The sequence below is a fragment of the Ursus americanus genome, chromosome 2 (genome assembly GCF_024610735.1).
Source record: "Ursus americanus isolate L20-20 chromosome 2, mUrsAme1.1.p, whole genome shotgun sequence".
Classification (NCBI taxonomy): Eukaryota; Metazoa; Chordata; class Mammalia; order Carnivora; family Ursidae; genus Ursus; species Ursus americanus.
The window spans coordinates 22356369-22380569 of NC_142128.1; the positions used below are offsets into that span (position 1 = coordinate 22356369).

General features: G+C 47.1%; 1 protein-coding gene and 1 long non-coding RNA gene across 2 annotated transcripts in view; one reads left to right on the forward strand and one right to left on the reverse strand.

The window, feature by feature from the left end:
- LOC123778850 (uncharacterized) overlaps window positions 1-24201 on the forward strand; it is a 57528-nt gene that overhangs the window by 10321 nt on the left and 23006 nt on the right. The window contains exons 3-4 of the long non-coding RNA XR_015727632.1: window positions 21465-21542; window positions 22660-23906. This is a non-coding gene — a long non-coding RNA (uncharacterized LOC123778850). The remainder of the gene's footprint in view (window positions 1-21464; window positions 21543-22659; window positions 23907-24201) is intronic.
- The window catches only part of HS3ST2 (heparan sulfate-glucosamine 3-sulfotransferase 2), an 85495-nt gene continuing 84010 nt past the window's right edge, over window positions 22717-24201 (reverse strand). The window contains exon 2 of the mRNA XM_045776493.2: window positions 22717-24101. Coding sequence (XP_045632449.1) covers window positions 23483-24101 — 619 coding nt within the window. The 3' untranslated portion in view covers window positions 22717-23482. The remainder of the gene's footprint in view (window positions 24102-24201) is intronic.

Sequence of the window (24201 nt, forward strand, 5' to 3'; positions counted from 1 at the left end):
CCCTCTCTCTCTTTTCATGTGACCTCTCCTTCTGGTTGGCTTGGGTTTCCTCACAGCATGGAAGTTTCACGGTAATCTAATTTCTTGCATGGGGGTTGGCTTCCACCCAAGTGTGCAGTCAGAGGCTGTTCTCCCTCTTAAAGGCTAGACCTAGAACTGGCACAGCATCACTTCTGCCAAATTCCATTGATCAAATCAGTCATGGGCCAACCCAGCTTGAAGGGGAAGGGGAAAAGACCTCATCTTTCCCCTGGAGGAGTGGCCAAGAATTTACTTTGCCACAGACTATGAAGTAAGAAAGATATAAAGGTTTATGTTTAAGCTACTAGGATGTTGGGATTGTTTGTTACAGCAGCTGGTCTATACCGACAGATACACCCTCATAACTCAAGTGTAGGGGCTCATTTACATCCTCCCTCCTGTAGAAAGGGGTCCCTTCTACAAGGAGCACGTAGCAAATGAAGCAAAATTGAGAGAATTGAAGACACTGTACAAGGAACAATCTCTGGTTCTTATGAAGACTTCCTTTTTCTGACCTTCCAACTCCTTTCTGCATGAAAAGAAAATAAGTACAAGCAAGAGATATAGGGACTCATATTTGGTTCAAAGAAAGATTCTACTAAGAAATTTATTAAGGAAATCAAGCTGGTAGTCAAAATGATCTATAGCCAGACTGGACTGTCTTAGAAGTAATGAGCTTCCCATCACTGAGAGGTGTTTGAGCCGAGGCTGGTGTCGCTGAGATGTTGGAGGAAGAATCCAGTCATCATTGCTTCCATCCCCCAGATGAGTTATACCCAAACCCTGTGAGATCCCAGATTGGTGGGAAACTTTCCCATCCCAGAAGACCACCTGGTTAGGAATCTAAGCTCTACAACATATTGAGCAGGCAGCTAAGGAGCATTCATCTTTCTAGAAAGTTCCAAGGCCAGGTAATAAGAAGTTGGTCCTTGGCATTTGATAGGAATAATGTATTTTACTAAAGCTTTTTATGGTCTGTGAATTTCTCTAGAATAGGAACAGTGCCTTAAACATGCTTTGTTCCTTCCTTTCTGCCCCTCATCCCCAACATCCAGTGCTTCAGCATGACCTGCCATCCCTATCTCCAAAATGTACCTGGCATGTGTCCACTTCTTGCCATCTCCCCTGCCCCCACCCTGGTCTAGGCCGCCGTCATTTCCTGCCTGTAGTACTGTACCAGTCACCAAACTGGCTTGGCCATGTGTTCGTCTCTCCTCCCATAGTCCATTCTGTACACTTGGGGCTGAGAGATCATTTTGACGTGAACCATGTCCTCTCCTGACTAAAACTCTCCAGTGGTTTCCCATGGTGCTTAGAATCCCTGCTATGACTACAGGCTTTACAAGTTGGGACTTTTCATGTCTTATTGACTTTCTCTCCTACTCTGTTGTTTTCACAACTTAGGCTCAGCCACACTGGCTTTCTTCCAGTTATTCACACACATGCAGCACAACCCCACTTGCTTCTCCCTCCAATGGTATGCTCTTCTCCCCCATCATCTTGTTGTCATCCTTATCCTGCTTAAGCTCACCTTATCAGGAGACGTTTTCTAATCAGCCTGTGTAAGATAGAGACCCCCAGGGTGCCTGGGTGGCTCAGTTAATTGGGCGTCCAACTCCTGATTTCGGCTCAGGTCATGATCTCAGTGTTGTGGGATCAAGCCCCATCGGGCTGTGCACTCAGCACAGAGTCTGCTTGAGATTCTCTCTCTCCCTCTCAGTCTCTGTCTCTCTCCCTCTGTCCCTAACACCCCCCCAAGTCATGCTCTCTGTCTCTCTCTACAATAAATAAATAAAATCTTTAAAAAAGGATAGAGACCCCCATCATTCTCCACCCCCTACACTGCCTTAATTTTTTTTCTGTCATCAGTTTATTTGCTTAGTTATTTATGTCTTCTCCCATAAAATGTTATTTCCACAAGATGCCTGGGCTATCTTGCCTTCACTTTGTATTGCTAGAGCCCAGAACAACGGTTGGCATAGAGTGAGCACTCAAGAAGTATCAGTGAAATGCATGAGAAAACAAACAAATATTTGGAGCTCCCTCAGCCTCTAGCACAGAGCAAGCAACCACTGAGTTTGTCAAGGGACTGAACGGACTCTGAGATTGGCCGTGGCTTCAAGTTGTTGCTTACATTATAGGTCTGTGTTTCAGTACCTGCCGCATGGTGATTTCATTCTTCAGAGGGGTCTTCGAAATCCAAGAGAGAGAATGATGTGGGAAACTGCAGGTTGGGGTCAGGCCGTGAGGGTTATTGCCTGGCTCTATCGAGCTTCCAAAGATTCTTCCACCTGCCTCCTCCCTGGACCACCTCACACACTCCTGCATGAACATCTGATCCAGCAAGGAGCTGGTGGGCAAGTCAATATCTTCAAGGCTTGGTTAAAACACCGTCCACACCCTAAGTGTCTTGGCATGCTCCCGAAAAGACAGATTCTCTGGGTGGTTATAACATATAGTCAAGAATTTCTTAAGTGCTGGTGTTCGGATAATATTGTGAGACATGAATTTGTATTTTCTCCCTTTTCCTTTCTCCCATGCAGGCAGGTGGCAGGCTTGGTGGTTGATTGTTTCGGGGGAGGAATGTGTCAGGGCTGAAGGCAGAAGTATCCCCCGAGATTTCTGTTGTTGTTGCTGAAAGGCTAAACATGTTGAGGATAGGTTTGTGGGAGGAGACAGACTGGCTTGGAAGACTCAGAAAGGAGGGAGTCTAAAAAAAGAGAGAGAGATCCCCTGGGCTGGGGCAGGGGAGAAAGGCCAGTGGGGTCCCAGAGCAGTAGGAAGGCAGAGCAGCCTTAGGGAGAAATGGGTACATGATGTGTCCGTGGACATAGAGTGTAAGGATCTGCCACGTATCCCATGTCCCACCCCTGGGGTAGAAACAGCACAAGCAGACCTGAAGGCACCACACAGATGGAACGATGGAACTCTCGGCAGGGGGGGGGGGCGGACTGATGACTGAAGATCCCGGGCCCCGTGCCTTGGCAGTGCATAAAACCCCAGATCCTTGACACCGTGGTCTGGGCTGAGAAATTGAGGCGGAGGTTCCCGCCAGGGCTGCGAGACTCGAAATGGGGAATTAGGCTGGTTATCGAAAAGAGAGAGATGTGACCATCGCGCACCCCTGACTTCTGAGACAGGGATTCGTATCCACTCTATATTTATTATTGATGGGCTGAGAGCCTAGTGAGAGAGGAAATGATTGACGAGCGCGATGACCGCGTTTCTGGGTGACAGAGGGGGTGGCTGAGGCTGTACTTGGTTTCCAGCATGTCCTTGAGGAGTTCTAGAGCAGCTGCTTCCCCTGGGCTTCTGTATTCACAGTTAAGGAAGTAATCCATGCCTAATGATGCCATAAGCACCATCACACCTTCTTTGTGTAAATAATGTCTGATAAAATGAGGTGTGAGCCTGCTGTTGCAAAGAACACTTAGCTGTTAAATGCTTTTCTTTCCACTCCATTGGCTTCCCCTATTTATAGCGATTCCAAGCAGAGCATTTGTGTCATATTTGTTTCCTGCCAGCTGCTGGTTTCCTCATCTTTGTTCTGGAGGGAAACCCACAGGGACCTCCCCAGGACCACCCAGTCCCGGAGGCACCAGCCTCTGCTTGGGTCAGGCGTCACCAGAGAAAATGCAGGGCGAGGCCTCTTGTCTCTTTCCCTCTGGACTTGGCCCAGCAGCTTCTTTTCCAGCTGAGGCAGTAACAGTTCCTTGACCTGGGTGTAGCTGCCAGTGTTGAGCCCTGCAGAGTGGAAGGGCAGAGCCTGGGAAGAGAATATTCAAGAAGCTGAGTGGGAGGAAGCTTTTTTGTCTTGAAAAGAGGGTGTAGGGTGGGGAGGTACAGCTAACGTCAGGACTCCGGTGACCTCTGAGGAGGATGGTGGAAGACGGATACTCAAAGTAACATTAATACTAATAGTAACACTGGTCGTTAATCTTTATCGAGCTGTTTGCTATGTACTGAGCACTGTACTAAGAACTTAAATACATTCCCATTTAACCTCATCCCAGCCCCACGAGGTAGGTCTTGAGTACGCAGTATTGATCAGAGGGGAATCCGCTTACAGGAGGAGATAAGCTATTGTGGCTGGGGAGCAGAAGTAAAATGAATTATGTGGTACATTTGGGAGAAACCATAGAGGTCAACTCCTTGTTGTCTGGAGAAAGACGAAGTAAGGAACTAAAGCATGAGGAACTGTGGAATGTGTTTTGTTCTCTGACCCCACGAGTGGATTTTAACCAAGTAGAATTTAGGTCTCAGTAAAGACTGAATCCACACAGGCACCACTTCCAGTTGCCCCAATAATAGGACTCTGGCTTTAGGATAATAACATTATAATGAGAAAATGCAAATGAAATAAGCCATAATTAGAGAAAGAGCTGTGTGTGGCCCAGTGAGTGCCACCTTGGGGAAGACAGACTGTCGATGAAGGCAGGAGGGGAAACACTTGTGCTAGATACAAAAGTTACCTGCAGAGAATGGGGCATGGCACATACCTTCGGTTTCCTCCCACGGACTTTGGTGAAAGATGGAAGGGATAGTAAGTCATGCAGCTGCTTATCCACATTGGCTTCCTTTTCTGCCATTGGCTTTCCCTATTTATAGCTGCCTGGAGAAGTGTTTTCCTGGGACATGGTGAGAGATCGTCTTCACGGTGACCCATGGCTTTGTACTTGGCTTTGGACACTAGGGTCATGGCTGACCTGGGATCTGAGTGAACAGCACGGAGTCAGCCTTTGCTTCTGCAGGCGGGTAGGCTCAGGGCCACCACCAGACAGTGACTTTGTTGACCTGCTGTTTAGATTTTTCTTCCTGTCCTTACTACCAGAGGGTTGGGCATGCCCCAGTGGAGTAATGGGAATTCACCAAGGCGGTCAGAAGTTGTGGCTACTGACGTTACTGTATAGATGAGGAAATTGAGGCTCAGAAAGCCTAAGTAATACATGTGCCAGAGCTGGGGTTAGAACCCAAATGTTTCTGACTCTAGTCCAAGCACATCATTCCCTTCAGCCTCTTATGCCCCTTCTTAAACATTAGGAGACTCAAGTGGGGCAAAGAGGATGTAATGAATTGATTATTTTTTTTAAAAAATGGTCACAGCCCTTCCCTTCTCTGAATCCTTTTGCCGTGCAAGGTGACCCTGAAGTTCTTCCTATCAAGAGACACTTCGCTCTGGAGACTGGGCTGGCCTGGTTTCTCACGATGGAAGTGATGGTGTGTCAGCTCTGAGCCCAGGCCTCAAGGGGCTCTCTTAGGCTTCCATTCATCTCTTGGAACTCTGTCATTGCCATGCGAAGTAGGGCAGGCTGGCGTGCTGGAGCAGGGCTGAGGACCCCAGCTGATCGCACATGCAGAAGGTCAGCCAGTGACGGCCCGGAGCAGCAGAACAGCTCAGCCAACCCAGGGGCTCAGGAGCAACAGTAAATGTTTACTCTCTGATAGCCCCGGAGGTTCTGTGATCGTTTGTTACACAGCCCTAGACTGTGGCCATAGAAAGCTGTGGAGACGCCATCCTGGGAAGATGCCCAATAGAGTGTTGGACAGCAGGATGGTAAAGCAGATTCGGCAGGTCAAAAGGGCTCTAGGAATCTGAAACCCCGTGAGGATTCTGCCCTCAGAGATGAAGAGAAAAAAATAGATATTATGCAGTACCGTCCTCGGGGACACTGCCCTTGGAGAAAGAAAAGGGAAACCAACATTGTGGACCAGGTAGTCTGGGTTCAGTGTTCCATTTTGTCCTCATAGCTACCCCCAAGGTCACCATTTCACAGCCGAGGGAGGGGTGGGGGCTTGCTCAAGGTCACAGGGCTAGGAAGTGACAGAGTGGGGATTCTCATGCAAGTCCGACGGACCCCAAAGACCACCTTCTTCTCCATCAGTTCTTTCTTTGCCACCAAGTCATGGAGCATGTATTTATTATGCTGGGCCCTGCGCTCAGCCTGGGATTTCCTGGTTGTAGGGAAGATAGTCTCTGTCCTCAGAGACCTGGAAGTTCATGGGAAATAAGGTATTTTGGATGCCATGAGTCAAGTCTATTCAGAGTGTGGTTCCTTCCCAATAGACAAATGCTGGGTTAGAGTGTTGTGGATTCAGGTAATGACAAATGCATGATGGTTTCTAATAACTTGATGCCTTTGCCTCCCCATCTTAATCCTCATCCTGACATGGGCTTGGGATTTGGACTCCTGGTTATGGATTTAAGGCAAGACTGAATGCGGGGCTACTATTTTACTGGGTTCTGGGTTTGGCAGGGTTCCAGAATGGGTTATGGAGAAGGCTCTAGAGTTCTGCTTAGATTGGACTTTGGCTTGTGTCCAAACTGCCCTGGGAATTGTTGGGTCCTTGCCTGCCTTTGATTTTGGCTAGGCCTGGAACTAAGTTTTGTGTTCCATTAAGTTCTGTACTTGGCCTTGGACACTGGGGTCTTGTCTAAGCTGGGATCTTAGATGGATAAGGCAGGTGGGCCCAGGGCTGCCATTGGATAGTTCTTCCCTTCTCTTGCTCAAACAGCTCCTAACATCTCATCTCCTGGGACGTCTTCCTCATTCTCATTAGAGGAAGGCCATACTTCCTCCCTCACCCAGGAGTGGACATGTCAAAGCGTGCTTTGCATGACTCCTCGACCTATCTGCTCCAAACAACTATACCACTTCCCTGACACTTGCCGTCCGTGAGTCCCGTGTTAACCTCTGTCCCAGAATCCGGAGCAGGAGAACTCCAAGGACAGATTCGGACTATAAAATGCCAAGGTAGTCCTTTCCAAGAACCTGCGGCCACTGGGTTGAAGGAGCCATGTACTCCCTGTGGTTACCTTCTGAATGGGCTGGGGCTGCCAAGCTAAGAGCTGAGCAAACCTGGAGACCTGGGATACTTTCTGGGCTGGGTTTTTTTCTTGAGGTGGGGAAGGGGGTTCCTAACAGAAAACTTGGTAGGTGCCCTATTTCTGCAGGGTCCAGGCCAGTGGCTGGCTGTCTACCTGTGCTCAGTAAAAGGCCATAGGACCAGAAACAGGTTTACAGAAGTAAAATTCAAGATTCTGGGCAGGAGAAGACAGCACTGACAAAGATGGGGCCACAGCTGGAAGCCACATTGAGAGAGAAGATAGAAGAGCAAGGAGATGGGAAATTTAATAATCACATTAAAAAATTAAACACCAGGCCCCAGTAGTTGTCGCTTTCCATCCGCTGAGATTCACAACACTTGACATCCAATTATAATTGTGGGTTCCTATAAAACAGCCCATTAACTGCAACTATAAATTATTATTGCTTATGTGGAGTAGGCTGCTGGCTTAGTAGCTGATACTGAAGATTATGGAAATTATTAACAAGCAACAATGTCTCTTTGAGTCCTCCTGCTCTGCGCAAGATGTATGGACCTGGAGAACGAAGACAGCTGCCTGGGAGTTTGGAACTGCGCGTTCCGCCACGGCATACAGCTGCCTTTGTATCTGATGGGGGGAGGGCTTCTTTCTCTGTGCTCCTCCAATTTCCATCTGGTCACCTTCCACAGCAAGGAGCCTACGTGGCTGTGCCTGAGAATCTGGAATACAAATAGGTGCATGCATGTACACTCCCACACCCCCACTCACACGCGCATGCGCGCACGCACACACGCGCACACATCGTGTCACTCCTGCCAACAACCCCTGCATCTCTGAAAGAAGAATCAAGGAAACGCTTGCAAAATTCTTTAAGGGCGTATTCCATTCTTTTCTCAAAGCCCTGAGTGGGCAGCTCTGCTTTTTTCTCCCTGGGCAGCGCTCCCTCCCTGGAGGGGTGCTCAGGAGAGCCAGTGGGCAAGGATTCCTCCCACTCCCAGCAGAGCTGGAGTGATCAGCCCTGTTGGGAGTTTTCGGTCAGTCTGTCTGCATCCTTTTACATCTTCCAGGAAGTCCCCAGAGTTTCTGAGTATTGGTAGTAGCTTTCTGTCTTTCTCAGGGTTACTCAGATTTTTGCTTTGTATTATTTCAGTGGTATTTGGGGAGAGAATAGAGGTAAACATGTAGCTAAATTAACTCTCTAGAAACCAGAAACTATCCATTGGATTTTAAAATTGGGTAGAGTTGTTTTTTTTAACAGTAAGAAGAATATGTAATATTAGTGACTGCTTTTTGCCAAACATTGGACAATATTATATCATCACATTAATCTTGAGAATTCTATGAGATAAGGACTATCGTTACCAGCCCTTTTTACAGATGAAGAAACTGAGACACAGACAGGTCAAGTCACACAGCTGATAAATGGCAGAGCCAAAATTCCAACCCGGGTTGTCTAAATCCAAAGCCTGTTCCGTGAAACTAACCCATGCTGTCTTTTGGCTAAAAACAGTATTTCTTAATTACTGTCTTCTTATGAAATGTGGTGTCTTCTCAAAATCAAGAAAAGATGAAATAGGAATCATCATTAAAAGCTTTCTCATTTTTCCTGGCTTAGGTCTAACACAATCTTTATTTAAATTCCTGAATCTTCTCTCAGTGGCGCTGCGCCCCCACCCCCACCCTTGCGGCCCCTGCCCCTGTCGTTTTTCTCTCCTTGAGCATCTTTACAGAGGAGAGCTTTCTGTCCAATCCTGGGTTTTAAAAAATAGGTCTGTCAGAGAGCCTGTGGGTCCTTGTTCGATCTTCTTGTCTCAGACAAACGGGAGATGGGGAAGCTTGTGTTTTTGTAGTTATCTTTTGCTGGATTGGGGTTTTGGTTGCCTGCAATGAGTAGGAAGTGAGTTTCCGGGGGAGTCAGCATTGTAGGAGAGAAGTTTCCTGCTGGGCAAAGCAGTTTCCTTTCTGAGTTTATTTTGGCAGCAGAAGTTAGTAGGGCACTGCCCTCCCCTCTAAGTGCCCTCATTAGGAGCTCACTGCAGAAATGCCTCCACGTGGCTTGGCATGCTCTCTGGGGGACTCGCCAGGGCCAGCAGCTCCATGGGTCCGTGTCCCACCTCCTGTGTCACTCTGCGCTGGGGATTCTTTTTGGAAAACAAGCATTAGGCTTGCTGCCTGGCAAGCTTCCCTGTTTGTCAGCTCTGATGGAGGTCTCCCTACCCCACCACCTACCCTCTTTATTTACTTTCCTGCGACCATTTCAACTGGGATTGATAAAGGAGAGGAATTAAAAGCACGTGCTTACATAATTATAATAAAAATGCAAATTTAAAATTTCCTTTTTAACAAGAAAAGGGACTGAATGGATAAATACCCAAAGGTATATCTGGCCAGTGGAATTATGGGTGATTTTTATCCTTTCTTTGCTGTTCTTCTCTCAGTTGGGTAGCTATTGCTTTACTTAATACTTTGTCTTTTAATTGCAAAATTTCAAACACATAGGGAGTAATATAATAGACATGCAGGTAGCCACCACAGACGTTTAACAAATGTTAGCATTTGCCATATTGGTTGCAGAACTTTTTTTTTTTTTTTTTAAGAGCATCTATTCCTTTTACAGTTGAAGGCTTCAATACTCAGAGAAAGTTAATTCAGGGACCCTGTAAAGTCCTTCTGGAAATAACTCATTTCTTGACAGTGAAACAGGAAGCTAACACTGTCAGCGGGAAGCAGGTAGGTAACCTGGATGCCCAGGGACCCAAATCAGATTTTGGGGCGCTGTTCCTATTGCCACAGCCCTCAGGAGGGAAATGGGGGAGGGGGCATGCACAGCCTGGTGCCTGGGAGCGAATTCCAGAGTCTAGTGACATCCACTCCCTGCCTTCCAGACTTCTGAGAGCCTTGGTACTCAAAGTGGGGTCCACAGACTAGCAGTATTCCTTGGCAGCTTTTTAATTTTTTTTGAGGAGAAGAAAATCCTTTAGTACTGTCTTTTTAAAGCAGCTTTATTGAAGTATAATTGTATACAAAAAAACACAAACCCTGCTCATGTTTAATGTATACAGTTTGATGAGTTTGGACGTGTGCATACACCGTGATACCCTCACCACAATCAAGATAATAGACACAGCCAACACCTCCAAAGTTTCCTTGTGTCCCTTTGTGATTAAAAATACACACACACACACACACACACACACACACACCCTTAACGAGATCTATACTCTTAACATTTTAAATACACAATATATGTTAACCATAGACACTATGCTGTACAGCGGATATCCAGAACTTATTCATCTTGCATAACTGCAATTTTATACTCATTGAACAACAACTCCCCATTTCCCCATCACCACCCCCTCAGCCCCACCTCCAGGCAGCTTTTCAGAAACGCTGAGATGCTCTGTGCTTCGTGCTCATTAACACGTTACCATGCATGCAAATCACCTGGGGATCTTGATAAAATGCACATTGTGATCCTGGGGATCTGGAGTGGGGCCTGAGAGTCTGCATTCCTGACGAGCTCCCAAAAGGCTGGTGATGCTGGTCTGCAGGAGGCATTCTGGGTAGCAAGGTCTCAGAGGTTTTTGCATTGTCCCAAGCTAAAGGAGGCCCCCCCAGTTGTTGATGGTTGGAATCTGTTCTCATTGTCCCAGCCAATGTTGTACTGGGTTTTTTTTTTTTTTTTTAAAGATTTTATTTATTTATTCGACAGAGATAGAGACAGCCAGCGAGAGAGGGAACACAAGCAGGGGGAGTGGGAGAGGAAGAAGCAGGCTCATAGCAGAAGAGCCTGATGTGGCACTCGATCCCAGAACGCCGGGATCACGCCCTGAGCCGAAGGCAGACGCTTAACCGCTGTGCCACCCAGGCGCCCCTGTTGTACTGGTTTTTAAATCTTTTGAATATCACCCTGCTCATGGGTGATTTGATCACTAGAATGCTTTAGACTTCGCTCTCAGTTTTGAGTGCCCCAATTATTACAAATTATTATCATTAACTCTTTGCATAGAATCCATCAGGGTAAACTCCAAGTATAATCTATTCAAGCTAGGGGAAAAAAGGATAAATTTCTATAACTTCCCAAATTATTGTCCACTTTTGTTATATCCCAAAGTGGGATGAATGTCTCGTTGGTGCATGAGAGGATTTTAGGTAGTAGATTGATGATTTCTTTAAAATGTTAATTTTGTTGGGATTTGAGGGATGTAATAAATTTTGGGGATCCAACTCTATTCTTTCCATCTGAATTTTGAATCAACTGAGAAAAAGGACAAAAGCACAAGGTGGATGGGAGATTACAGTGGCATCCTTATTATGATGAAGGCTAGATGGAAGCCTGGTTCCTTAGCCTCACCAATAGCCCCCTTGCTGACACCTTGGGCAGCACACCTGAGGGAAAGAGTGAGGAACAGACCCAATTGTGGCAGATTATTGCCTTATTCCAGTCCAGGTTGTACAGGGAAGGAAAAGGAGACGAAGACTAGGATTTTTTTTTTTTTTAATTAGCCCTACCAGTTAGGACATTTGGACCAATGACTATGCCCACTAACCAGGTAAATTCTTGCCACCTTTTTCTGGTAAGAGAAGAAATGTTCTACAAGATTCTAGGAGCGTTTTGTGAAAATCCCATCTTTTTGAAACCAGAGGAATGGGGACAAATACATCCCCTCATAGTGATAGTTATGCTTTTATATTTTAATCAGTTTGGGCTAGTGGGACTGATTTTCCATGTATGACAGAAACGTGAGGTTTCCTTTTAGAATAAACGTAAACAAATGAAAAGGAGATGATTAAAAGAAAGAGATTAAGGTAATGATAGCACAGGTCGTATGTGGGTATGACCAAAATTGTAAAGATGGTGCTTAGATGGTGAAAGTTTGGGAAATGCTGGTCGAATCAATATTCCTTGAAATCTCAATGTCACATTTTGTCTTTACAAACTGCAGATCAGGGTCACTTGTTCTAATGTTCTCTGTGAGGGACAGGTGGCTTTAGTTCACGTATTTGACCATTGATCATGGTTTGATTCTGTTTCACTCAATAGAGAATGTTTAGAACGAATAAACTAAGACCCTTGATATATTATGGGCTTTGATTTCATGTATATAAATCATTTATGGTTCAAGTCATATGATCTTAATAGTATCGACCCAAGGCTTTTAATTCCCTCTGTTTCTCCCTCTCATTTTTTCTAAATTCGCTGTGAGAATCAGAGTGGTGGGTAGGATAGCAAATTCTGGTGTTTTTCTTTTTTTTTAATGGCATACAAGGAGACTGTCCTTCATCAACTTGACACAGTTTCTACGTGAACTAGAAACATGTCCTCCTGTCCTGGCAAACAGGGAGACCAGTATCATTTTATCCATTGGATATCAAGGTTATATTCACAGGTGCCAGGAGACAACATGAAACAGTCAAACCGGTTGGCTAAATGGTGCCAGGCAGAATTAGCTAAATGTGAATTACGCCAAAGAGAAAACCTGCATTTGGCAAAAAAAGAAAAAAAAAAGTTTTGGCATCCAAATGGGAAATACTAAATTACCTACACAAAAAGTTCATTCACTCAGTTACCTGGGGGCCATTTTGCTGCTGAGTTTTCCAGAAAGGTTAATTGCTACACACTTGTACTCAAAATTGAAAGCAGTCTCCCAAATATGCTTGTGTTGTAAGGGATAGCAGCTCCCCCCACTAAAATATTCCCCCAGAAAAGATAGATTCATCTTATATTTGAGTCCTTAGAAAGTCTCCTTAGTAAAGGACCGTCTTTAAATTACTTAATTTTGAACTATGGAATATCGTTTGTACCTCCTGAAGCAGATTCGGTGCCAATTTGGGATGTTTATATAGGTCGCTAGATGGACTTGGTACCAGAGAAGCAAAGAAATTTAACACAGATTTAGTCATCATTCTTTGTGAAGTGAACTCAAGGGCAAGTGTCAGATGAAATCAAGCCATTGAAAGGTCGCCTTACAAAGTGAGATGTTAGGTGGTTATGTTGATGGGATCATGTTACCACCCCTTCCTGATCAATAACCCGAAAAGTCAACTGTCCTGATGTCCTGGGAATGGGTGCATGAGATGGGGAGAAAATTCCTCTGGTGTCAAACAGTGGGACTCGACAGACAAGTATGATAGAGAACTGTTTGATGAACTCAAGGCCCTGATGCCAACAATTAATGAGGAGAATTTGAATAATATCATTTCATGAGATATGAGAATAGGGGAAAGCAGTCTTATAAGTCCATATATTTTTTTCTGGATGATGCCATTTTTTTTAAAGATATGGAGGAACCTTTTTTTATTTTTTTAAGATTTTATTTATTTATTTGACAGAGACAGTGAGAGAGGGAACACAAGCAAGGGGAGTGGGAGAGGGAGAAGCAGGCTTCCCGCAGAGCAGGGAGCCCAAAGTGGGGCTCGGTCAGGACCTGAGCCGAAGGCAGATGCTTAATGGCTGAGCCATCCAGGCGCCCCTGGATGATGCCATTTTAAATATATATGCGTAACTAAAATAAATGAGACATTACAGGTAGCTAGCTATTTCCTCTAGATTTCTAAAAATATTAGGTTGAACTGAATGAAATTGCCATTTTTGCCGGTCAAAACAGCAGTTTCCCATGGTTCAACTTCATAAACTTAAGTTGACAAAACACTTCACAAAAATATCATTGGGAAATGGTGGGTCACCCTATATGCCAGCACGTACGCCGCAGGGTCCCCTTATGTGCAAGCTCTATGCTTCAGGGTGACAGTGGGGCCTTGGAAATTTCTAGCCACAGAGTCTTCAAGGCTGGGGCCATGATGATGTTTCAGAGACTTACTGGGGCATTTGCTGAAATTTGTAATTAACTGAGGACCATTTGGGGAACACGAACTCTTGGCTCTGTCAGTTGTGACATCAGTAATCCTCCTTTTAGAATAATCAAGCTTTTAGTTGTTTTTATTATAAATCATAATTTTTGTTCACTATTGGCCCACTTTCTGTAGTAGAAGTTCTTTCACATGAAGTTGTAGGATACTTATCTTTCATGTGCTCACTAGTGACATCAGTGGTGAACCCTTTGCCTACAGCTAATGCCAAAGTCAGATGGTTGATGTTCCAGGAGGGATAAGGTGATAAATTCCCTCAGAATTCTCTAGCCTTTATCCCTCTGTGGGTTCAGACCGGTCATTATTTGCAAATCTGCATAATTCTACCTTGATCTCCCATAGAATCCCCTTAATAGACCCATTATTCCACATTCTCACTATTTCTGTTTATCATTCTTTTCTGTAAGAAAGACAGGTGATTATCCCTGGAATTCCTGTAAAAGTAATTAGCAAGGATACATTATGTTGACCAGCAGTTCTTAGATAAAGATCTCCCCCAGGAAATTGATTCTCTCTGCTTTGAGGTCACTTGATGAGATCACATGAAGCACACTACCCTTCAGTTTTCCTCTTTGCCTTGACTTGTAAGAGCTATGTTTGAACTCAACACAGAACCTTTATCATGTACTTGGACGTGTATCTTGTATACACGTGTACCACGTATCACACACAGTTCTGCATGTGATGCTATTTCCCTCTTGGTGGTTTACTGTTTGATCTGGAATTTCATGTTGATTCCTGCTGCTACTCGGCTCTCTGGATGTTGGTTTAGTTTCCAAGGGTAGGCTTGGGTCAAGTCCACACCCCTCTCTTGCCCTTTATTGCCCCAGACAAAAACCAGGATTTATGCCCAAATTCTTCCCATTATCTCCGTTTCTCAGGTATTAATATACTGGGCTTTGTGCATGCGAGCTAAAAGACGACACCTAGCTGTTCCTCGTTCCCACACCTGACCACCTTTGTGGGTGTCAAGTGTTTTCCAAAAGACACCTTACATTTTAGTGCTAGAGCACAAGTCTCTTCCTCATAAAAGCAAGGAATTTGGAGCTAGAAGTTACAGATTTGAGCCCTGGCTGTGTGACCTTAGACAAGTTTAAAACATTCTCTGGGCCTCCATCTCATCCCTTTGCAAAATGGCACTAAAAATCTTGGTTATTACAAAGAGGAAATGCTGTTAAGGATGTGAAACCAGTTTACAGATCCTGTCATCGTTACTCAAAGGCAGGAGAAAGATTGAAGTCCTGCTTAAATACGTTTTTTCCCCAGATACTTGGCCTCTGCCGTCTTATCTTTGTGTCTCTATGTTACCCTGAGTCCCCTTGCTCTGTCTCTGCCCAAGGGCTCTGAACCACTGCAGCCTCTGGAGAGATGCCTCGAAAGCCACTGGGGGGGGTGGGGGGGAGGGGCTAGCATGGAACCCCATCAGGACCAGGCTTATCTGGATCACGTGAACTGCAGGGCCCATGCTGGGCTCTGACCCACATGCCCAGCATGGAAGGAGGGGCCAGGTCAGGGGCTGAGGAGCAGCTACGGCCAAGCTATCCGTGCATCCTTTGCTCCAGGCCTACAGAGGAACGGAGCCCTTCCTAGAAGCCCGAGGGCAGGACCGAAGGCCCATCAGCATGTGACAAGATGCCAGCCCCCCTGCAGGATTGAGCATCCGTCAGTCAGACCGGTGCCCGCAGACAAGCTCCAGGCTGAGGTGTGCTTGCTGGGTGGGCTGGGCCCACAAAGCAGGTGTCAGTCAGCCGTGATCCAATTAGTCATGTGTCGTCAATCACATTCCAGTCAGACGCGGATCAGCGAGACACATGTCAGTCACATGGATGCCTCTCCAGTCCTTCCAGGCACATGGAAGTAAAATAAACATCAGCCACACTCAGGCCCATAGCACGCATTTCCACCAAACATTCTGCTGAGCGAGGAAGGGGTGCACACTGTGTGCCCCCAGCCGCGAGCAGGAGGAAGGATGAGGTGGGAATAAAGAAGCTGCTGGAAGCCCTTCTGTCCTCCCCCGCTCTTCTTTTGCTTCTTTTCATTCATGTTCTGGTCCCTTCCTCAGCAGTCTGTGTGTCTACAGGGGATGCAGATGCCACGTGGTGGGGGCACAGGAAGTGGGCTGCCTCTCACCAGAGACTGGGGTCTGAACTCACCAGGCCTCATGACAAAGGCAAAATCCCCTCGAGAAATCCCCTCAGTCCCACACTGCCATGTTTCCCCGCCATCACGGCTATGGATTTCTGTTGATTTACGCAGCAGGGCATCTGAGGAGTTGGCTTGCGTGTAGGGGGCACGGAGCATGAAAACAATAAATAATAGTTGACATTAGAATCACAATCATTGGAGCAGAATGCTCACACGGTGACAGGGATATACGGCCCGAGGGGATAAGAGGGTCCGTGGCCCCTCCACATGGTCACTGTTGCCTATGTTCATGGAGCAGAATGGCAGATGAAACTGCTCACGCTGTTGAAATCACCCCTTTCCTTCTCTCGCGGACAGAACAGAATCGAATTTAGGTGAATGGAATGCTTTTATGACGTGACTCCTTTGCATCATCAGATGAAACGCAGTCTGACTCGCTGTGGAGGTGTTGGAAGTATGCTCTCCCAGCGCCCGGAGCTCAGGGTCCATCCAGGCGCCAGGCACACAAGTGCATAACAAGGCCTGTGACTCAGTCTCTCAGATGTTTCCCAGCTATGGAGGCAGGGAGGGGAGAGGTGAGCACTGGTGTGCCAGGGCTGGCTGTAGAACGGACTCCTGAGTGCGGGTAGTGCAGCTCTGGGGAGAAGAGACCTGACATCCATAGCTTGAAATTGCCTGGGGTGGGCGCCTTCGCACCAGGGAAATTGGCAAATGATGCAAATCAGATGTCTCCTCTCCCCCCTCCCTCGCAGAGCCGGTTTGGGGTTGAGGTGGGGAGAAGGTGGTGCTGGGAGCATGTGTCTTGAGAAGTCAAGTGGAGGTGACGGGAAGATGAATCAGAGATCTCAGATTGGGAGATACTAGAAGATGGTTGTAGGAGGTTTTGAAGATGGTGGGAAAATACTGGGAAGCTGAGAGACAGCTTTTTCAAACAATTGGAAGTTTCACTGTAATAGGGATTGTGACTTGTACCCACCGTCTTTCTTCCTTAGCATCAACATCTTGGGTTGTCAGGGAGAAGATGTATTCAGCTGAGAGACTACATTTTCTGGCTTCCCTTTCAGCTAGAGGTGGTCAATGAGATAGAAGTTACTGGTAGAATTTCTGTGAATCTCTTCAGATAGGGTTGACTTGGTTAGGAGGAGTGTTTTCTGACTTCTTTCTTTTCCTCTTCCTTCTAACTGGAACATAGATGTGGTGGCTGGTGTACCAGCACCCATCTTGGGCCATGAGGACAAAAGCCATGGACTAAGGATGATGTGGCAGAAAGAAAGGAGGAGCCTAAGTCCTTGATAACAAAATGGAACTGCTGTCCTACCCCTAGACTGATCAGCTCCAGATTTCTTTAAATGACCTCTTTGAGATAATAAATCCCTAATTTGTTGAAGCAGTTGTTATTGGTAAAAAGCAGTTAGGAATATAATTTCTAAATGACACATTTATATTTCCATTTCACATTAGAAAATGAAGTTTGTTCTAATTTTGTTTTGGGAACTGAGGTATATAAGCTTTTTTTTTTTTTTTAGTGATAAAAGCAATATGTCCTTATTTATCAGGAAGCCAAGTTTATCAAGAGCCAAGTTCATTGTCAAGGTGGGAGGAGTCCCACTGGGACACCTATTTATCCATCTGATTTTGTTCTTCAGATTTCCAGTGCTGGGCTCTGGGAGGTAAGGAGAGAGGACGAGGAGATTACAGATGTTCCGCATGGAAGGACTCTAAGTAGGACTCTAAGTTGACTAGTGGCCCATCTTATCTGGAAAAAGAGTAGATCTGCATTTCTCCTCTTAGTATCTGGTAGGCAGGTGTGAGGTACACTCTGAATTGGTTGAAAAAACAGAGTAGCCTTGGAACTAGGGGGTGGCACAGGTGGGTCCAATCCAGTGACCAGAATTTAGCCCAGTGCTCTGATTTCTTGGTTGCAGTTGGCCCCACCTAGAAAAACCATGCCCCAGGGGCATGTCACACTGGCGTAGACCACTCTTCTCCAAAAGATGAATTCCTCCTCACCCTTTAAGGCTTGGCTTCGTTATCACTTCCTCTGGGAAAGTCCCTGCTCTTTCCCCCTTGTCATGCAGTTTCAGATTATTACATTATGTAGTCATTATGTAACTCTCATCCTCGTTAGTCTGGGAGCTCCACAAGGGGAGCAGAGAGGAAGACTGACACAACTTTGCGTCCTCCGTGCTCAGCTAGTCTGCCTAACGTGTTCAGTAAATTATGTGGAATGAATGAAATCCCATTGATGATTCATTGTTGTATATGTCATCTCGTAGTCTTCACCCAGTTTGAGGAATGGTCCACATTATGCCATTCTTGTTCCTGGGAGATATAACATGATCATATCCGTGGTGTCTCGTGAAAAAGTTGAACTTTATCCAAGAGACCATGATTATAAGGTTATAAGGGGACAAGGAGCGGGAGGGAGCTCCCTGCCCTTCTTCATAGAGTCTGGGCGGATTCCACCTTCAGTTCTTGCATTGGCTTCAATTATTGAGCTTGCCTTCCTCTCTTAGGCTTGTCTTTTGTGACCTGCTCCAGGACAGCAGCCAGCCAGCAGCAATCAAGGCTGTGGCACCCTCACATTCTAGGGTGGGAAACAGAAGCATAAGGAGCATAAAATAGCTTGCCTGAGGTCCCAGAGTAAGAGTAGTGAGCTACAGTTACAACTCGGGCTCTTTAAATTTTTAAAAATAAACTTAAAAAAAAAAAAATCTCTACACCCAGCATGGGCCTTGAACCCATGACCGGAGATCAGAAGTCACTTGCTCCTCTGACTGAGCCAGCCGGGCACCCTGGGCAGCCCGTGCTCTTCACCACACTTGACATCTTGTATTTACTACACTTTGCAGCAGTACTTGCTCTGTCGGGCGAAGCTATGGGAAGCACAACAGCTGCCGCACCAAAAGCACTCGATAAACGCTAGCTGTCCCTATGCCCTACGCCTTACCCTCCCCGTGCAAACACTCAGTAAATACCTGTTGAATAGTTTTGAGTGTTAGTAAGTGTGAGTGAGGATACAGGAAAGAGACAGGCACACACGCGAGCACGCGTCCACAGAGACACATGCACACACACGCCAGAGAGATCACAAGTGACGGGTGGGCAATCATGAAGCACCATGACGCCAGCAGGGACAGAGGAGCTCCTCCAAGACAGGGCCGGCAGCTGGCAGAATCAAAAGCATTGGGGGGGCGCCTGGGTGGCACAGCGGTTAAGCGTCTGCCTTCGGCTCAGGGCGTGATCCCAGCGTTCTGGGATCGAGCCCCACATCAGGCTCCTCGGCTATGAGCCTGCTTCTTCCTCTCCCACTCCCCCTGCTTGTGTTCCCTCTCTCGCTGGCTATCTCTATCTCTGTCGAATAAATAAATAAAATCTTTAAAAAAAAAAAAAAAAAAAAAAAAGAATCAAAAGCATTGGGGATGTCCCAGTGCTAATTCCAGGAGCATTCACGGCCCGGGAACTGCCAAGAGCATGAGGAACGGTGGTCGGGGCTGCCATACATGGTTGTGCCATCTGTGTTCTACACAAAGATGGCAGCTGGGGTTGGGGAGAGCAGGGGCTGATATCCAGTCTGCACTCCATTTGCTATATGTACGGTGCACCCGAAAGGCTGTGTGCATCCTAAGGGGGCACCCTTTTCTCATTTATCTGCCAAGGGGAGCAGCTTTTTCTAAATCTCACAAGGATGCTGTGTAAGCTAATAATGGCAATAAGGGTCCCAAGAGACCAAAGAGATCGCAGGCAGAAGACAGCGCTTAGGGGCAGCATCTGTTCTTAGGGTTAAGCAGCAGTCCTAAAGGCTGGTGTTCAGGGAACAGAGCCCCACTAGTTCATTTACTCAAGTAATTATTAAGTACCTACTGTATGCTGGACACTATGCTGAAGAAGATGGTATGGACTGCATTTTCATGGAGCTTACAGACCCGTGGGTGAGACAGATGTCAAACAAGGAACCGAATCTATGAATCTATGATGTCAGCCAGTGGTTAGGGCCATTATGGAAGGAAAACAGAATGAAAGATTGACAGTGCCAGAGGAGAGGGAGAGCAATTCTGGGTAGGTGTTAGAGTTGAGAATGGGATGATGGGAAGGAGTCTGCCATGATATGTTGAAGATCAGCCTTCTACGAGGAATGAATGTACTGGTGTTTGGGTTCAGGGTAAGATCCAAGTAATAGATAGCAAATGGTTGGAACCAAAGAAAGGCAACCTAGAAGGACTGAGTTCTACCCAAAGCGATGTGAGAGAGGAAGTAGTACTACTATCCTTGCACAAGCCCGGGGGCCCCACTCATGATACGAGGAAGCTGTGAGTAGGAAGGATATTGCAGCCTGTGCCCCCCCTTTCCTCCCAAGAGACTGAATGTTCAAATGGACAACAGCCAGGCCAAATAGACAACAGGACTCTGACCCACAGCCTCTGTAGCAGAATGATCAGGGCCTGTTCAGTGACTGGCAGGACTCCTATTCTGATGTCCCGGCTTCCACCGCAGGACCAACCAGAAAAAATTACATAGCTTGGCACACCAACTGCATAGGAGGCCCCACTTCTAGTTCACCTGCCTCCAGCTTCCCCTGGCCAGCAGCCTTTAGTCAGTCAGACCTGAAGCCTTCCCAACGCAAGACCCTGTGCTACAGCAAGCTCTGTGTCAGTAGGCTCTGTCCTCTTTTGGGAGGGTCTTCATGGATTTCTAGACTCCCTTTCTGCTGAGTGGGGATGCAGATATGGGGTGAATCGTGAGCACTAGAATGGAAGGAGCCTGGCGGATTGTGGAATTGCCATATACCCTGGACTGTTAGAAACACACACACACACACACAGGCACACACCCAGAGGAGCCTTTTTGGTTTCAGATTGAATGGTCAAACTTCATCTGTTTAAACTGTACTAATTTGGAAACTGTACAAGTTTGCCTGGAGCGCCCTGGGCAAAAGGGTACATTTGCACTGGATTAAGAATCAGAGTTTGCCAAAGAGATTCATGTACACCAGATTTCATTCATTTAAACTGGGATTTTTGAGGTACTTTAGCCTCTTTCATTTGCATACAATGATATGCTAATTACAATAGACTCTGACCTATTCACTAGTACTTAGAGTGACTTAATCTGGGTGGCATGGGAATGCTTGGAATGGAGAGGAATAAAGCCGCCCTGGGACCCACAAAACTCTTAACTCTGTCAGTTTTGACTGGACTCCCCCAGTTGTGATAAACAAGCAAATCTTACTCTTTCTTGGGTGTTTTCTTTGTGTCCCCAACGTAAGTCTGTCTCTTTTTGGATACAGCTTTGGCCACCACGTGGCCCAGGATCACAGGACACCACTTCTGGATGGGGGATGTGTAAGGCCAATTCATTAATGTCCACATATAACCGACCCACCCCAGCTCCTCGGTGGTGACAGCTCCCACTGGCCTCCATGTCACTTCTCTGTGCCCGCAGGGGAAGCACAGAGGGGGCAGACTCCCAGGACTTGCTCCTTGGTACCATGGTCTCAGTCATTTGATCTCCTGTAAGAAGCTTCCGGCAGGAAGGTGGGCCAGGACACAGAACTAATGTCTTAGGCTTTTGTGTCCTCAATTCAGACTCTCATTTTCAGGAACCTTGCACCACGCCTGACAGAGCAGACAAAGACCAAGTGGTCCCTGGAGGTTCCGCGATCCTTCTCGGCTTACGCGTGAGTACTGTGGAGCTACCTGGGAATCATGACCCAGAAGTGTAGTTCTTTAGAACATTTCTGTCCATGCCCCCAGGCCTCCAACACCTCTCCACCCATTCACACATTCAGCCATCAGACATTTTCTGTGTGCCTCCTGTATGTTAGCAAGATACAGTCTTGACTCTCGAGAAGCTGTGGTCTACAGTGAGACAGACACTTATACAAATAACGCTAATCTAGCGTGATAAAAGCTGTAATTGAGATGTGTGCAAACTACCAAGTGAATGTGGAAGAGTGCGCAGACAGCTTGGTTGGGGAAGGCTTCACAAATAATCAGGCAGGTCATGCTTGAGTGGAGTCTTATGGAAGCTTCCATTAGCTGGAGACATGAGGTGGGGATAGAGGGTAGGGAGGGGAGGCATCCCAGGCAAAGGCAGGAGGACTTTAAAGAGTCAAGGTGTGTAGTTCTGTGAGGATGGAACAGAGGATGAGGGAGGGGAAGATCCAGAAACTGGAACTGAGGTTGTCTTGCGCATCATGCTGGAGGATTTGGGCTTTATTCTGAGGTCACAGTACACACACCCAAAGCAGGGTTGTGAACTCACATGCCACCAGGGGCCAGGCAGATGCTGTCCTTCAGTGAGGTGGGCCTGGTGGGGACTGGAAGCCCCAAGAGCACAGGCTTCAGCAACTGATTGTTGCCGTGCTAGAAAGCAGACTCCGTGTCGCCAAGCTCCCATTTAAACAAATAAATGGAAATCTGTATTTTTATATGAACACTCCCAAGTTTTAACTGTTGGAAATTATTTCAAAACATCATGCTGGCCAAGCAGAAACATCTGACGTCCTGTCAGTCCCCGGGCTTCTAGTTTGGCACTTCAGATACAAAGCTTAAGCAGAGAGCTGTCACAGTCAGACTTCGTTTCAGAGTGTCCCCACAGATCTCCCCATGACGTTTCTGTGGCAGCCTCTGCCAGCAAGAACCTCTTTTCCCCATCTTCACCTCCTTGCTCCTTGCCCATGTGGTTTTTGCATCCCTCTGTGCCCTCTGGGACCACACCCGCCCTCAGTGCCCTCCGGGACCACACGCACCCCTCCCAGACCACCCTCAGCACTACGCCCCCATCTTGCACAGGTGGAGCCGGGTGAATGAGCTGTGCTGCAGGCCTGGCTAACAGAGAAGAGCCCAGCATTAAGGACACGAGAGAGCCATATTTATTTCATATGGACAAGCATGATTCTTTCGCATGCTGAACATGAAAGCTCGCGTGAGGAAAGTACCCGTAACAGCAGAATTAATGTGCTTTTGTCCATGGGGGGGGGGTCACAAAGTGGTTTTCAAAGACAGTTTACCCTTCAAGCAGAGTTGAGACCACAAGCTTTGAGATCCCTGGTTTATTTCATCATTAAAGGGTCTGTCTCCTAGGAGTGGCCAGGGGTGCTTTCAGCTCTGCAATGTCTCAATGAGCTGCTAAGGTCAGGAGGAAGAGGATGGTCTCCTGTCCCACCACCCAGGGCGGCTAGGGAGAGTGAAGCTCAGAGGGGAGGTACAAGCCACTAGGAATCAGCAAGTCCACTCCGGGGTGGACAGTGACAGGGACAGAATGCTGTGCTCACAGCAACAGAACCATCACCACTTATAATATGTAGCATAATCAGAAGATCCGCTCTTCATAGAGCAATTTCCCAAGGCCTCTGATGGGCTAAAGGGAAATGATTCAGAATTGACTGGACATACCAGAAGCAGGTCAACTTTGCCTAGACAGACTGGGGATAGCTAGTGGCAGGGACTCCCTGGTCTTGTGGCCTTAGCTGGGCTTCCCAGTTCCAGGATGATGGAACCTGAGATGGGAAAGGGGGCTGGAGCCTGGGTTTGGTTTGCTGGGGGGAAAGGATCATAGGCTCTAGGGGCAAACCTCATGAAGAGACAAGCAGAAGAGCCCTTGCATCTCGGTGGCTCACTCCCACCTGAAGTCCTGTCCAACCGTTTCATAAAATTTAATATTATAAGGTCTATAAAATTCCCGGAGCTGGTCTATCACTTCCGGATCAATCTGTACATGAGTTCTGCCTTTCGATTTGCCCAGACACCGAGGCAGGAGGCTCGATTCTGTTTTTCTCAAGCAAGGGAATCCTTTGGTCTTGTTGAAGTAGAAGTGCTTGTCCGTGATGAACCTCTTGATGCCCAGGAAGTCCTGGACCCGGCCCATCTCGCCCGCCGGGTCGGTGATGAGCCGCTCACCGCTGACGAAGTGGATCTGAGCCAGCGGGAAGTACTGTAGCCAGCTCTCCAGGTGCAGCGCGTACATGCCGATGCGGATGGCGTTCCATGACACGTCCACCTGGCCCAGTGTGCGGTTGCGGAAGGACAGGCCCTCGAAGGTAGGGATGTCCGGCTTCTTAGAGAGTGTCTGCGTGTAATCCGAGATGGCGCGCGTCACCGGGTTCCGCACGACCACGATCAGCTTGGTGTCCCGGGACATGTTGAAGATGCGCCGAGGGGCCTCCTGAGTCACAAAATAGCTGGGCGTCTTCTCCAGTGTGATCTGGCTCTCCAGAGTCCGGGGCATCAGGCTCCTGTGGGGCAGAAGCAGCACATCGTCAGACAGGGTCCCCTGGTGAAGGAGAGCAGGGAGATCATTTCTCTACACCCAGCTCGTGAGGTGGGCCCCCCCTT